The sequence below is a fragment of the Calonectris borealis genome, chromosome 32 (assembly GCF_964195595.1).
Source record: "Calonectris borealis chromosome 32, bCalBor7.hap1.2, whole genome shotgun sequence".
NCBI classification, from domain to species: domain Eukaryota; kingdom Metazoa; phylum Chordata; class Aves; order Procellariiformes; family Procellariidae; genus Calonectris; species Calonectris borealis.
The window spans coordinates 1,180,962-1,196,784 of NC_134343.1; the positions used below are offsets into that span (position 1 = coordinate 1,180,962).

General features: G+C 67.7%; 1 protein-coding gene across 1 annotated transcript; it reads right to left on the bottom strand.

Moving 5' to 3' along the window:
• Positions 1–1,329: 1,329 nt before the first annotated feature.
• RELB (RELB proto-oncogene, NF-kB subunit) lies at positions 1,330–15,790 on the bottom strand. Its single transcript, XM_075134477.1, has 12 exons — positions 15,670–15,790; positions 14,863–14,916; positions 14,490–14,674; positions 13,725–14,209; positions 13,189–13,346; positions 12,862–12,953; positions 12,602–12,733; positions 12,097–12,201; positions 11,434–11,649; positions 3,357–3,425; positions 3,134–3,211; positions 1,330–1,809 (listed from the first exon to the last, which is right to left on the bottom strand). Exons 3-12 carry the CDS (start codon positions 14,539–14,541, stop codon positions 1,523–1,525), a joined length of 1,674 nt encoding a protein of 557 aa, XP_074990578.1. The 5' UTR covers positions 14,542–14,674; positions 14,863–14,916; positions 15,670–15,790; the 3' UTR covers positions 1,330–1,522.
• Positions 15,791–15,823: the final 33 nt, after the last annotated feature.

The following is a 15,823-nucleotide window of genomic DNA, read 5'->3' on the forward strand; positions in this document are numbered from 1 at the left end:
GTCCCAGTCCCAGGGCTATACTGGGCCAGGCTGGTCCCGGTGCCAGGGCTATACTGGGCCAGGCTGGTCCCGGCGCCGGTCCCAATCCCAGGGCTATACTGGGCCAGGCTGGTCCCGGCGCCGGTCCCAATCCCAGGGCTATACTGGGCCAGGCTGGTCCCGGCGCCGGTCCCAATCCCAGGGCTATACTGGGCCAGGCTGGTCCGGCGCCGGTCCCAGTCCCAGGGCTATACTGGGCCAGGCTGGTCCCGGCGCCGGTCCCAGTCCCAGGGCTATACTGGGCCAGGCTGGTCCCGGTGCCGGTCCCGGTCCCAGGGCTATACTGGGCCAGGCTGGTCCCGGTGCTGGTCCCGGTCCCAGGGCTATACTGGGCCAGACTGGTCCCGGTGCTGGTCCCGGTCCCAGGGCTATACTGGGCCAGGCTGGTCCCGGTGCTGGTCCCAGTCCCAGGGCTATGCTGGGCCAGGCTGGTCCCGGTGCTGGTCCCAGTCCCAGGGCTATGCTGGGCCAGGCTGGTCCTGGTGCCGGTCCCAGTCCCAGGGCTATACTGGGCCAGGCTGGTCCCGGTGCCGGTCCCAGTCCCAGGGCTATACTCGGCCAGGCTGGTCCCGGTGCCAGGGCTATACTGGGCCAGGCTGGTCCCGGTGCCGGTCCCAGTCCCAGGGCTATACTGGGCCAGGCTGGTCCCGGTGCCGGTCCCGGTCCCAGGGCTATACTGGGCCAGGCTGGTCCCGGTGCCGGTCCCGGTCCCAGGGCTATACTGGGCCAGGCTGGTCCCGGTGCCGGTCCCGGTCCCAGGGCTATACTGGGCCAGGCTGGTCCCGGTGCCGGTCCCGGTCCCAGGGCTATACTGGGCCAGGCTGGTCCCGGTGCTGGTCCCGGTCCCAGGGCTATACTGGGCCAGGCTGGTCCCGGTGCTGGTCCCAGTCCCAGGGCTACGCTGGGTCAGGCTGGTCCCGGTGCTGGTCCCAGTCCCAGGGCTATACTGGGCCAGGCTGGTCCCGGTGCCGGTCCCAGTCCCAGGGCTATACTGGGCCAGGCTGGTCCCAGTCCCAGGGCTATACTGGGCCAGCCCGGCCCCCTCGGCGCCCCCCCGTGCCGGTGCTGTCCCGCTGCCGGATCAGCCCCAGCGCCGGGGTGTGGCCGGGGCTTCCCAGCGGGGACTTCCACTGGGAACCAGTTCTCCCAGTCCCCCCAGTCTCCCCTTTCCCCCCCGGGGCAGGACGAGGCCGGCGATGGAGTCCATGGCTTTATTCCCCCCGCCCCCGGCGCACCGGGACGCGGGGCCTGCGGGACCGGGGCGGTGGCTCGCGTCCCCCCCCCGGGGCCACCGCAGGGTCCCCCCTATAAATATAGTGCAAAGCGGCTTGAACGGGGGGGGGGGGTCCTTCCCGGGGGGCTCCGCGCCGCCCCGGCGGGGCCAGCCGGCCCGGGGCAGGGTGGGGGGGTGCGGGGGGGCCCCCCCAGCTCGGGGTTTTGGGGGGGGGGGTATTGGGGTGCCCCAAGTCCTTGCTGGGGGGGTTCAGACGTCCCCGAGGCGCAGGTCGGCCTCCTTGTAGTGCCCGGGGAACATGTGGGTGCCCACCAGGCTGGCGGTGGGGTGGGGGTCGGCGGGGGGGAAGGGGGGGGCGCGGGGGGGGGAGCCGTAGGGCTCGGCCAGCAGCTCGGGGCCCAGGCAGGCCGGGAAGTCCGTGGGGGGGTACGGGGGGGGCAGCCCCTCGCGGAGGCCCGGGGGGGCGAAGGGGACGTAGAGCTGGGCCAGGGCGTCGAAGGATTCCTGCTCCCCGGCGAAGAGGGCGAAGGCGTCTTCTGTGGGGGGGGGGGGAAGAGAGGGTTTTGGGGGGGCTCTGCGGGGCCTTCCCGACCCCCAACACCCTCCTGGGGTGACACCAGGGCTGCAAGGGGGGGCTGGGGGCGGCTCAGGGCTGTGGGGGTCCCCCCAGGGCTGTGGGGGTCTTGGGGACCTCTCCCCATCTCAGGGGTAACTTTGAAGACATGGGGGGGCTTGGGGGGCCCTGAGCAGGACCCAGGCCTGGGGGGGGCTTGGGGACCTCTCCCAAGTTTGGGGGTGACCCTGGGGCCATGGGGGTCCCCAGAGGCCTCTCCCAGGTCTTGGAGGGACACATCTAACATGGGGTGGGGGGCTCTTGGGGACCCCTCCTAACCCCAGGGATCACCCCGGAGCCGTCAGAGTCTTGGGGGCCTCTCCCAACCCTGGGGGTGACCCCGGGGCCGTGGGGGTCCCCAGGGGCCTCTCCCAACCCCGGGGGTGACCCCGGAGCCGTGGGGGTCCCCAGGGGCCTCTCTCAACCCTGGGGGTGACCTTGGAGCCGTGGGGGTCCCCAGGGGCCTCTCCCAACCCTGGGGGTGACCCCGGAGCCGTGGGGGTCCCCAGGGCCTCTCCCAACCCTGGGGGTGACCCCGGAGCCGTGGGGGTCCCCAGGGGCCTCTCCCAACCCTGGGGGTGACCCCGGAGCCGTGGGGGTCCCCAGGGGCCTCTCCCAACCCTGGGGGTGACCCCGGGGCCGTGGGGGTCCCCAGGGGCCTCTCCCAACCCTGGGGGTGACCCCGGAGCCGTGGGGGTCCCCAGGGGCCTCTCCCAACCCTGGAGGTGACCCCGGAGCCGTGGGGGTCCCCAGGGGCCTCTCCCAACCCTGGGGGTGACCCCGGAGCCGTGGGGGTCCCCAGGGGCCTCTCCCAACCCTGGGGGTGACCCCGGAGCCCTGGGGGTCCCCAGGGGCCTCTCCCAACCCTGGGGGTGACCCCGGAGCCGTGGGGGTCCCCAGGGGCCTCTCCCAACCCTGGGGGTGACCCCGGGGCCGTGGGGGTCCCCAGGGGCCTCTCCCAACCCTGGGGGTGACCCCGGAGCCGTGGGGGTCCCCAGGGCCCTCTCCCAAGTCTGGGAGGACCCACACAAGAGGGGTGGGGGGAGGTCCCAGGGGACACTCCCAACCCCAGGGGTGAGCTGGAGACATCTCCCACCCTTGGGGGGACTCTTCTGACCCCCAGTCTGGGGGGGGGCCGACCCTATGGTGGCTCCTGGGGTGGGGGGGACACGTGCCACCGCCCTGGCTCCGGTGCCAACAGGGCCCCAACCTCTGTCCCCCACCGCGTCCCCTCCCCAGGGACCCACCTGCCACCGGCAGCGGTGCGCAGTGATCCATGTATCCCGGCGGCTTCTTCCTCCTCTTGGCTTCGATCCCGTATGGATCTGTGGGGCCAGGGAAGGGGTGCGGGGTGAGGGGAGCAGGCGTGGGGTGACCCCCCCACTCCAGCCTGGGAAGGGGGGTCCCCGATGCCGGGGTGCCCCCCCGTGAAGCCTTCTCCCCTCCACGGGGGGTCCCGCTGGCACCCACCTGAGCCCGAGAGCTCCTCCAGGACGTCGGGCATCCCCCGCTTCCGCTTCACGTTCACCCCGTAGGCGTCTGCGGGGAGGGGCCGTGGGGGGCTGTGAGCGCCAGGGCGTCCCCCCGCCACCGGGCGTCACCCCGTCCCCACGCGGGGAGCCTGTCCCCAGCCTGGAGAGAGCCGTCCCCATCCCGCAGGCCTCGTCCCTGCCCCGGGCGGCCCGTTCCCAGCCCACGTCCCCATCCCGCAGGCCTTGTCCCCATCCCAGGTGGGCTGTCCCCATCCTGTGGGCCACATCCCAACCCCAGGGTCCTGTCCCCACTTCGTGTCCCCATCCCTCAAGCCTTGTCCCCATCCCAGGGGGGCTGTCCCCATCCCATTGGCCACATCCCAACCCCGGGGTCCTGTCCCCACTCCGTGTCCCCATCCCTCAAGCCTTGTCCCCATCCCAGGTGGGCTGTCCCCTCCCACGGGCCACATCCCAACCCTGGGGTCCTGTCCCCACTCCGTGTCCCCATCCTTCAAGCCTTGCCCCCATCCCAGGTGGGCTGTCCCCATCCTGTGGGCCACATCCCAACCCCAGGGTCCTGTCCCCTCTCCGTGTCCCCATCCCTCAAGCCTTGTCCCCATCCCAGGTGGGCTGTCCCCATCCCATTGGCCACATCCCAACGCCAGGGTCCTGTCCCCACTCCGTGTCCCCATCCCTCAAGCCTTGTCCCCATCCCAGGTGGGCTGTCCCCATCCCATTGGCCACATCCCAACGCCAGGGTCCTGTCCCCACTCCGTGTCCCCATCCCTCAAGTCTTGTCCCCATCCCAGGGGGGCTGTCCCCATCCTGTGGGCCACATCCCAACCCTGAGGTCCTGTCCCCACTCCGTGTCCCCATCCCTCAAGTCTTGTCCCCATCCCAGGGGGGCTGTCCCCTCCCATGGGCCACATCCCAACCCTGGGGTCCTGTCCCCACTCCGTGTCCCCATCCCTCAAGTCTTGTCCCCATCCCAGGGGGGCTGTCCCCTCCCATGGGCCACATCCCAACCCCAGGGTCCTGTCCCCTCTCCGTGTCCCCATCCTTCAAGCCTTGTCCCCATCCCAGGTGGGCTGTCCCCATCCCATTGGCCACATCCCAACGCCAGGGTCCTGTCCCCACTCCATGTCCCCATCCCTCAAGCCTTGTCCCCATCCCAGCTGGCCTGTCCCCATCCCATTGGCCACATCCCAACCCCAGGGTCCTGTCCCCTCTCCGTGTCCCCATCCCTCAAGCCTTGTCCCCATCCCAGGTGGGCTGCCCCATCCTGTGGGCCACATCCCAACCCGGGGGTCCTGTCCCCTCTCCGTGTCCCCATCCTTCAAAACTTTGTCCCCATACTGAGGGCCTGTGCCCAATCCCGTGGGCTATGATCAACATCATCGTGGGGTGTCCCCAGTCCTTCTCATCCCACTCTTGAGTGGCATGTCCCCATCTCAGGTGGCCTGTCCCCTCCCATAGGCCACATCCCAACCCTGAGGTCCTGTCCCCACTCCATGTCCCCATCCCTCAAGCCTTGTCCCCATCCCAGGTGGGCTGTCCCCATCCTGTGGGCCACATCCCAACCCCAGGGTCCTGTCCCCTCTCCGTGTCCCCATCCTTCAAGCCTTGTCCCCATCCCAGGGGGGCTGTCCCCTCCCATGGGCCACATCCCAACCTGGGGGTCCTGTCCCCACTCCGTGTCCCCATCCTTCAAAACTTTGTCCCCATACTGAGGGCCTGTGCCCAATCCCGTGGGCTATGATCAACATCATCGTGGGGTGTCCCCAGTCCCTCTCATCCCACTCTTGAGTGGCATGTCCCCATCCCAGGTGGCCTGTCCCCTCCCATAGGCCACATCCCAACCCTGAGGTCCTGTCCCCACTCCATGTCCCCATCCTTCAAGTCTTGTCCCTATTCCAGGTGGCCTGTCCCCATCCTGTGGGCCACATCCCAACCCTGAGGTCCTGTCCCCACTCCATGTCCCCATCCCTCAAGCCTTGTCCCCATCCCAGGTGGGCTGTCCCCATCCCATTGGCCACATCCCAACCCCAGGGTCCTGTCCCCTCTCCGTGTCCCCATCCTTCAAGCCTTGTCCCCATCCCAGGGGGGCTGTCCCCATCCTGTGGGCCACATCCCAACCCCAGGGTCCTGTCCCCACTCCGTGTCCCCATCCCTCAAGCCTTGTCCCCATCCCAGGTGGGCTGTCCCCATCCCATTGGCCACATCCTTCAAGCCCAGGGTCCTGTCCCCTCTCCGTGTCCCCATCCCTCAAGTCTTGTCCCCATCCCAGGTGGGCTGTCCCCATCCCGTGGGCCACATCCCAAGCCCAGGGTCCTGTCCCCACTCCGTGTCCCCGTCCTTCAAGCCTTGTCCCCATCCCAGGTGGGCTGTCCCCATCCCGTGGGCCACATCCCAACCCCAGAGTCCTGTCCCCACTCCGTGTCCCCATCCTTCAAGTCTTGTCCCTATTCCAGGTGGCCTGTCCCCATCCTGTGGGCCACATCCCAACCCTGAGGTCCGGTCCCCACTCCATGTCCCCATCCTTCAAATCTTGTCCCCATCCCAGCTGGCCTGTCCCCATCCCATGGGCCACATCCCAACCCCGGGGTCCTGTCCCCACTCCATGTCCCCATCCTTCAAATCTTGACCCCATCCCAGGTGGCCTGTCCCCATCCCGTGGGTCACATCCCAACCCCAGGGTCCTGTCCCCACTCCATGTCCCCAACCCTCAAGCCTTGTCCCCATCCCAGGTGGGCTGTCCCCATCCCATTGGCCACATCCCAACCCCGGGGTCCTGTCCCCACTCCGTGTCCCCATCCCTCAAGCCTTGTCCCCATCCCAGGTGGGCTGCCCCATCCTGTGGGCCACATCCCAACCCGGGGGTCCTGTCCCCTCTCCGTGTCCCCATCCTTCAAAACTTTGTCCCCATACTGAGGGCCTGTGCCCAATCCCGTGGGCTATGATCAACATCATCGTGGGGTGTCCCCAGTCCTTCTCATCCCACTCTTGAGTGGCATGTCCCCATCTCAGGTGGCCTGTCCCCTCCCATAGGCCACATCCCAACCCTGAGGTCCTGTCCCCACTCCATGTCCCCATCCTTCAAGTCTTGTCCCCATCCCAGGTGGGCTGTCCCCATCCCAGGTGGGCTGTCCCCTCCCATGGGCCACATCCCAACCCTGAGGTCCTGTCCCCACTCCATGTCCCCATCCCTCAAGCCTTGTCCCCATCCCAGGTGGGCTGTCCCCATCCTGTGGGCCACATCCCAACCCCAGGGTCCTGTCCCCTCTCCGTGTCCCCATCCTTCAAGCCTTGTCCCCATCCCAGGGGGGCTGTCCCCTCCCATGGGCCACATCCCAACCTGGGGGTCCTGTCCCCACTCCGTGTCCCCATCCTTCAAAACTTTGTCCCCATACTGAGGGCCTGTGCCCAATCCCGTGGGCTATGATCAACATCATCGTGGGGTGTCCCCAGTCCCTCTCATCCCACTCTTGAGTGGCATGTCCCCATCCCAGGTGGCCTGTCCCCTCCCATAGGCCACATCCCAACCCTGAGGTCCTGTCCCCACTCCATGTCCCCATCCTTCAAGTCTTGTCCCTATTCCAGGTGGCCTGTCCCCATCCTGTGGGCCACATCCCAACCCTGAGGTCCTGTCCCCACTCCATGTCCCCATCCCTCAAGCCTTGTCCCCATCCCAGGTGGGCTGTCCCCATCCCATTGGCCACATCCCAACCCCAGGGTCCTGTCCCCTCTCCGTGTCCCCATCCTTCAAGCCTTGTCCCCATCCCAGGGGGGCTGTCCCCATCCTGTGGGCCACATCCCAACCCCAGGGTCCTGTCCCCACTCCGTGTCCCCATCCCTCAAGCCTTGTCCCCATCCCAGGTGGGCTGTCCCCATCCCATTGGCCACATCCTTCAAGCCCAGGGTCCTGTCCCCTCTCCGTGTCCCCATCCCTCAAGTCTTGTCCCCATCCCAGGTGGGCTGTCCCCATCCCGTGGGCCACATCCCAAGCCCAGGGTCCTGTCCCCACTCCGTGTCCCCGTCCTTCAAGCCTTGTCCCCATCCCAGGTGGGCTGTCCCCATCCCGTGGGCCACATCCCAACCCCAGAGTCCTGTCCCCACTCCGTGTCCCCATCCTTCAAGTCTTGTCCCTATTCCAGGTGGCCTGTCCCCATCCTGTGGGCCACATCCCAACCCTGAGGTCCGGTCCCCACTCCATGTCCCCATCCTTCAAATCTTGTCCCCATCCCAGCTGGCCTGTCCCCATCCCATGGGCCACATCCCAACCCCGGGGTCCTGTCCCCACTCCATGTCCCCATCCTTCAAATCTTGACCCCATCCCAGGTGGCCTGTCCCCATCCCGTGGGTCACATCCCAACCCCAGGGTCCTGTCCCCACTCCATGTCCCCAACCCTCAAGCCTTGTCCCCATCCCAGGTGGCCTGTCCCCATCCCATTGGCCACATCCCAACCCCGGGGTCCTGTCCCCACTCCGTGTCCCCATCCCTCAAGCCTTGTCCCCATCCCAGGTGGGCTGCCCCATCCTGTGGGCCACATCCCAACCCGGGGGTCCTGTCCCCTCTCCGTGTCCCCATCCTTCAAAACTTTGTCCCCATACTGAGGGCCTGTGCCCAATCCCGTGGGCTATGATCAACATCATCGTGGGGTGTCCCCAGTCCTTCTCATCCCACTCTTGAGTGGCATGTCCCCATCCCAGGGGGGCTGTCCCCTCCCATAGGCCACATCCCAACCCTGAGGTCCTGTCCCCACTCCATGTCCCCATCCTTCAAGTCTTGTCCCCATCCCAGGTGGGCTGTCCCCATCCCAGGTGGGCTGTCCCCTCCCATGGGCCACATCCCAACCCTGAGGTCCTGTCCCCACTCCATGTCCCCATCCCTCAAGCCTTGTCCCCATCCCAGGGGGGCTGTCCCCATCCTGTGGGCCACATCCCAACCCCAGGGTCCTGTCCCCTCTCCGTGTCCCCATCCTTCAAGCCTTGTCCCCATCCCAGGGGGGCTGTCCCCTCCCATGGGCCACATCCCAACCTGGGGGTCCTGTCCCCACTCCGTGTCCCCATCCTTCAAAACTTTGTCCCCATACTGAGGGCCTGTGCCCAATCCCGTGGGCTATGATCAACATCATCGTGGGGTGTCCCCAGTCCCTCTCATCCCACTCTTGAGTGGCATGTCCCCATCCCAGGTGGCCTGTCCCCTCCCATAGGCCACATCCCAACCCTGAGGTCCTGTCCCCACTCCATGTCCCCATCCTTCAAGTCTTGTCCCTATTCCAGGTGGCCTGTCCCCATCCTGTGGGCCACATCCCAACCCTGAGGTCCTGTCCCCACTCCATGTCCCCATCCCTCAAGCCTTGTCCCCATCCCAGGTGGGCTGTCCCCATCCCATTGGCCACATCCCAACCCCAGGGTCCTGTCCCCTCTCCGTGTCCCCATCCTTCAAGCCTTGTCCCCATCCCAGGGGGGCTGTCCCCATCCTGTGGGCCACATCCCAACCCCAGGGTCCTGTCCCCACTCCGTGTCCCCATCCCTCAAGCCTTGTCCCCATCCCAGGTGGGCTGTCCCCATCCCATTGGCCACATCCTTCAAGCCCAGGGTCCTGTCCCCTCTCCGTGTCCCCATCCCTCAAGTCTTGTCCCCATCCCAGGTGGGCTGTCCCCATCCCGTGGGCCACATCCCAAGCCCAGGGTCCTGTCCCCACTCCGTGTCCCCGTCCTTCAAGCCTTGTCCCCATCCCAGGTGGGCTGTCCCCATCCCGTGGGCCACATCCCAACCCCAGAGTCCTGTCCCCACTCCGTGTCCCCATCCTTCAAGTCTTGTCCCTATTCCAGGTGGCCTGTCCCCATCCTGTGGGCCACATCCCAACCCTGAGGTCCGGTCCCCACTCCATGTCCCCATCCTTCAAATCTTGTCCCCATCCCAGCTGGCCTGTCCCCATCCCATGGGCCACATCCCAACCCCGGGGTCCTGTCCCCACTCCATGTCCCCATCCTTCAAATCTTGACCCCATCCCAGGTGGCCTGTCCCCATCCCGTGGGTCACATCCCAACCCCAGGGTCCTGTCCCCACTCCATGTCCCCAACCCTCAAGCCTTGTCCCCATCCCAGGTGGCCTGTCCCCATCCCATTGGCCACATCCCAACCCCGGGGTCCTGTCCCCACTCCGTGTCCCCATCCCTCAAGCCTTGTCCCCATCCCAGGTGGGCTGCCCCATCCTGTGGGCCACATCCCAACCCGGGGGTCCTGTCCCCTCTCCGTGTCCCCATCCTTCAAAACTTTGTCCCCATACTGAGGGCCTGTGCCCAATCCCGTGGGCTATGATCAACATCATCGTGGGGTGTCCCCAGTCCTTCTCATCCCACTCTTGAGTGGCATGTCCCCATCTCAGGTGGCCTGTCCCCTCCCATAGGCCACATCCCAACCCTGAGGTCCTGTCCCCACTCCATGTCCCCATCCTTCAAGTCTTGTCCCCATCCCAGGTGGGCTGTCCCCATCCCAGGTGGGCTGTCCCCTCCCATGGGCCACATCCCAACCCTGAGGTCCTGTCCCCACTCCATGTCCCCATCCCTCAAGCCTTGTCCCCATCCCAGGTGGGCTGTCCCCATCCTGTGGGCCACATCCCAACCCCAGGGTCCTGTCCCCTCTCCGTGTCCCCATCCTTCAAGCCTTGTCCCCATCCCAGGGGGGCTGTCCCCTCCCATGGGCCACATCCCAACCTGGGGGTCCTGTCCCCACTCCGTGTCCCCATCCTTCAAAACTTTGTCCCCATACTGAGGGCCTGTGCCCAATCCCGTGGGCTATGATCAACATCATCGTGGGGTGTCCCCAGTCCCTCTCATCCCACTCTTGAGTGGCATGTCCCCATCCCAGGTGGCCTGTCCCCTCCCATAGGCCACATCCCAACCCTGAGGTCCTGTCCCCACTCCATGTCCCCATCCCTCAAGCCTTGTCCCCATCCCAGGTGGCCTGTCCCCATCCCATTGGCCACATCCCAACCGCAGGGTCCTGTCCCCTCTCCGTGTCCCCATCCTTCAAGCCTTGTCCCCATCCCAGGTGGGCTGTCCCCATCCTGTGGGCCACATCCCAACCCCAGGGTCCTGTCCCCTCTCCGTGTCCCCATCCCTCAAGCCTTGTCCCCATCCCAGGTGGGCTGTCCCCATCCTGTGGGCCACATCCCAACCCCGGGGTCCTGTCCCCACTCCATGTCCCCATCCCTCAAGCCTTGTCCCCATCCCAGGTGGGCTGTCCCCATCCCATTGGCCACATCCCAACCCCAGGGTCCTGTCCCCTCTCCGTGTCCCCATCCTTCAAGCCTTGTCCCCATCCCAGGGGGGCTGTCCCCATCCTGTGGGCCACATCCCAACCCCAGGGTCCTGTCCCCACTCCGTGTCCCCATCCCTCAAGCCTTGTCCCCATCCCAGGTGGGCTGTCCCCATCCCATTGGCCACATCCTTCAAGCCCAGGGTCCTGTCCCCTCTCCGTGTCCCCATCCCTCAAGTCTTGTCCCCATCCCAGGTGGGCTGTCCCCATCCCGTGGGCCACATCCCAAGCCCAGGGTCCTGTCCCCACTCCGTGTCCCCGTCCTTCAAGCCTTGTCCCCATCCCAGGTGGGCTGTCCCCATCCCGTGGGCCACATCCCAACCCCAGGGTCCTGTCCCCACTCCGTGTCCCCATCCTTCAAGTCTTGTCCCTATTCCAGGTGGCCTGTCCCCATCCTGTGGGCCACATCCCAACCCTGAGGTCCGGTCCCCACTCCATGTCCCCATCCTTCAAATCTTGTCCCCATCCCAGCTGGCCTGTCCCCATCCCATGGGCCACATCCCAACCCCGGGGTCCTGTCCCCACTCCATGTCCCCATCCTTCAAATCTTGACCCCATCCCAGCTGGCCTGTCCCCATCCCATGGGCCACATCCCAACCCCAGGGTCCTGTCCCCACTCCATGTCCCCAACCCTCAAGCCTTGACCCCATCCCAGGTGGCCTGTCCCCATCCCATTGGCCGCATCCCAACCCCGGGGTCCTGTCCCGATCCTGGGGGCCTGTCGTCCCCCTCCCAGGGCCGGGCAGGTACCGTGGTCCTTGGGCAGGTAGGTGAAGCGGAAGGACTCGCTGCAGACGCTGTCGGTGAGCCGCTGCAGGAAGACCTCCACCTCCACGGGCTCAGCCAGCTCCAGGTGCTGGTAGGGCGGCGTCTTGAAGACGATGGCGACCTGGCGGTGCACGTCGGCCTGCGAGAAGTCCGCCCGCGCCTCCCACGTCTCCTTCCGGAAAACCACCGCGATGTCCTCTGCAGGGGTTGGGGAGGGGTCAGAGGGGCAGCGGGGCCCCCCCTCTAGCTCTCAAAATCACTTGGGGTCCGCCCTCCAGCACCCTGAGGTCCCCTCTCCTGCACCTAGGTCCCCCTTTCCTGCCCTCTACACCTCCCACAAGCACCCAGGATCTCTCCATCGTGACTTGGGGTCCTCCCCCTCCAGCCCAGGGGCTCTTCCCCTACAGCAGAGGGCCTGGGAGGCTGCAGGACCCCCTTGGTCCCCCCTCCAGCACCCAGGGGTGTTTAGGAGCCTGGGGAGGTGGCACCTCCCAGATCCCAACCCCACTGGGATCCATCCCCAAAACTTTCCAGCAGCTCCAGCATTCATCACCCTCCTTCACCCCCGTCCTGGCTTCCCCAGGGATAATTTGGTCCCCCAAAGATGCCCTCGGGGTTGCCGGGCTCCCAGCTCGCCCCTGGTACCTTTCTGGACCTTGTCGCAGAGCAGGTAGAGCTCCTCGCCGCCCGTGCAGGGACCGCTCTCCTTGTTCATCCGGCAGATCCGCAGCTCCGAGGTGTTGGTGGACTCTGCGGGCAGCATCGCGGCTCAAGCTGTGAGCCGGCAAGGTGGCTCCCAAACTGCCCAGGCTTTGCACCGGGACTGGGCATCGGACTGGGAGGGGGCACCAGGACCAGGCTCGAGCACCGGGGACGTTCCCGTCGGCGTCATCTCTTCCCAGCCCTCACGCAGGGTACCAGCCCCATGGGACGCAGGTGACCATCCCACCCTGGGCGTGGGGGACAAACCCCCACGGCCGCGTGGGACCAACCCTGGCCAAACCCCCGCAGCCTGAGCCGGGCCCTGGCGAGGAACCCGCTGGTGCAGCCTCACCACCCATCCCATCCCCGAGCCAGATGCCGGAGCAGGGAGGGTTCTGGGGGTCTGGTGGCCCCAGCGGGGACGTGAAGCCCCCTCCCCACCACATACTCTTGTCGAAGATGGGCTCCGAAAGCACAGGGCTGAGGTGCCGCGTCTGCCCGGAGCCGTCCTTGTAGGAGGCCTGGAAGCAGATCCTCACCACGTTCATGTCCACCTCCTGGTGGTTCTTGAGGGAACCGGCTGGGGGAGAGCAGAGGGGACGGTCAGCAGCCCCACGGGGCAGGGCTGGGGACATCCCCACGGGATCCGGATCCCCCGCAGCAATAGGGTCTCGGCCCCCAGGAACAGCTCTGCTTGAGCCCCCCCACCTTTGAAAGGGTCGATGCCCAACTGCAGCTTCTTTTCTATCGCCGCCTCAATCTCCTTCTTCTTCACGCACTGGATGCCCAGGTTGCTAAAGCTGCCAGGGGGCAGAGACGCGTTGGGGAGGCGGCTCCTCCCATCCAAAACCCCAGGGGACCCAGGTGTCCTGCCCCTCCCAGCCTCCCGCTGCCCAGGGAACCCCCCGAAAAACAGCCCTCCTCCTGCCGGCGCTGGCTTCGGCATCAGCCGATGCCAGCGTCCCGGTGCAAGGCCTCTGCCCCGGCCCGGCGCAGCTCCCTGCCGGCAGCGGGCCACATCCTGGCGTTGCGTACCTGTGCTTGGGGTTGGTCTGGGGCTTGAGGACAACCTCGCAGAGCCCGTTGCTGCAGTCCTTGCCCACCAGGCCGTGGGGGTGGACGCGGTAGGGCCAGTCCTTCCACACCAAGCAGGCCGTCACCTTCACCTCGGGGATCGTGTGGCAGTTCAGCAGCTGGGGAGACGCGAACCGTCAGCGCGACCCCGGGTACGACACAGAGACATGGGAGGGGAAAGCACCCCAGCACCCACTGGAGTCCAACCACCCCCCCCGGCACCACCCCATGGGGGGTTGGGCACCTTCCAGCACCCAGCTGGCACCCGCCACCCCGGGGAGACCCAAGCCATCAGCACCTCCCCGACACGGGAGGCCCCTACGCTCAAGGACAGGCACTGAGCACCCCAACACCCGTGGGGCTCCCGCATTCCCCTGGCGCCCACGGGGCTCTGGCTCTACCACCCACGAGGCTCCGGCAGCCCCCCAGCACCCTTCTGCCACCCCCACCGCCCTGGGCTGCCTCCGAGCCGGGCACCGGCCGCACGGCACCCTCACCTCGATGGCCGGCAGCGTCTTGCTGGCGTCGGTGCTGCTCTCGCCCAGGATGCTGCCGGCCGAGCGGCCCTCGCACTCGTAGCGGAAGCGCATGCCCCGCTGCTTGGGCTGCTCCGTGATCACCAGCTTGGGCGGCTCCAGCAGCTCCTCCAGCTGGTCCTTGCCGTGCCCGGTGGCCGGAGACCAGCGGTGCCGCCCGCCGGCGCCCGTCGTGCCCCGTGGCACCAGCTTGGGCGACAGCGAGAGGGTGCTGAGGCTCTGGGCGAGCTGCGGGGACCGCGTGTCGGCCGGCAGCACCGCGGCGCCGTAGGGTGCCAGTCCGGCCGCCAGCGGGCAGGGCTCGGCTGGGTGCAGCGGCCGGGTGGCCACCACAGGGCTGGAGCCACGGGCCACCAGCTTGGCCGAGCCTTTGGGCAGTGCTTTGGGAAGGACGGGGGCCGGATCCGGCTGGAAACCGTCCTCCTTCATGACCTCTTCAATGATCTCTGTGGGATGAGGATGGCGTCAGGGCAGCCCCGGGACTGGGAGCACCCCGAATCCCCAATGAGACCCCTCTGGGCTTGCCACGACCCCCGGTTTGCCCTGAGCCAGGGGAGGGGACAGGACCGGCCAGATCCTGCCTCGTTTCTGCCCACAAATGCCTCCTTCGTGCTCAGGGCAGAGGACGGAGCAGCCATCGGGGGGGACAAGACACCCCATCCCCTCCCCGGGACCCCACTGCATCCCCATGGGGGCTTCACTGCTTCACAGCACACAGCTCTGCACCCCAAATCCTGCTCACGGCCCCGGCGAGGATGGATTTGGCCTGTCCAGGCATGCAGGGGCAGGGACCCCATCACCGGCTTCATCACCTGAGGCTCCAGGATCCTGCTCTGGCCAAGGCGCCCCGAAAACGTGTGGCAAAACTTACCGGCTGCCCGTGTACCCTGGGGTCCACTCACCTAAATCATCTGCAAAGACAAAACCCCCCCGAGTCTCCTTCCAGCACCTCCCTGAGCCACGGCGGGGCCTTGAGGGCGACCCCCAGCCTGCAGGGGCCAAGCTGGGATCACCCCTGGTCCCAGGGTCCCAGCCCCCCCCACCCCGGGGTGCGTGACCGGGAGGGGATAGCAGGATCCGGGGCAGGGGGGTGTCTTACCGGTGACGGGTGCGGTGTGCGCCATGGCCAGGCCGGGATCCTGCAAGGCAGCTCCTGTGGGGACACGCGACTGTCACCCCACGGAGCGGGACTGGGGGGGGACGGGGTGCACAGGGTCGCTGCCCCCCCCCCAAAAAAGGGATTAAAGCTCTCCCAGAAGAGGGATCGGGGGATCCCCAGGATCATGCCACCTCCCGACAGAGATCAGGGGATCCCCAGGACCAGGATCCACCCAAAGCAGGGATCTGTTCCTCCAACAGGGATCAGGGGGTCCCCAGGACCATGACACCCCCCCGAGGACACAGGTCACCCCCCCACAGGAGGTGTCAGGGGATCCCCAAGATACCTCCCCCGTCCCCACCCCGCGAACAAGCACCTGCCCCCCTCCAACCCCCCAGAGCAGGAACCGGGGGTCCCCAGGACCACACCCCCCACCCCCGCCCCCGGTTACCGCTCTCCCGGGCAGGGATCGGGGGTCCCCGGGTCCTCCCCCCCAGAAGGGATTGCGACTCTCCTGCCGCAGACGCAGGCCCCTTAGCCCCCTCCCCCGGGCAGGCCCCGATCCCTCTCCCCGCAGCAGCTCCCGGTTGTCCCCCCCCTAGGCGGGACCCGGCCCCCTCCTCCCCCGGGGCAGGCCCCGGTCCCTCCCGTCCTCCCCGGGACAGGCCCCGGTTACCCCCCCTCCTCCCCCGGGGCAGGCCTCGGTCCCCTCCCCTCCTCTCCGGGGCAGGCCCCGGTTACCCCCCCCTCCCCCGGGGCAGGCCCCGATCCCCCCCGGTGCCGGGCAGGGCCGGGCCCCGCGCTCACCGAGCGGCAGGGCCATGTCCCGCCGGGGCCGCCGCCGGTGCCCCCCGCCCGCCCCCACCCGCCGCCGGAGCCCGAGGCCGCGCGGCCGCCGTAGCTGGAAATCCCCGCGCGGGCGGCACCGCCATTGGCTGCGGCCGCTGAGGTCACCGCCGCG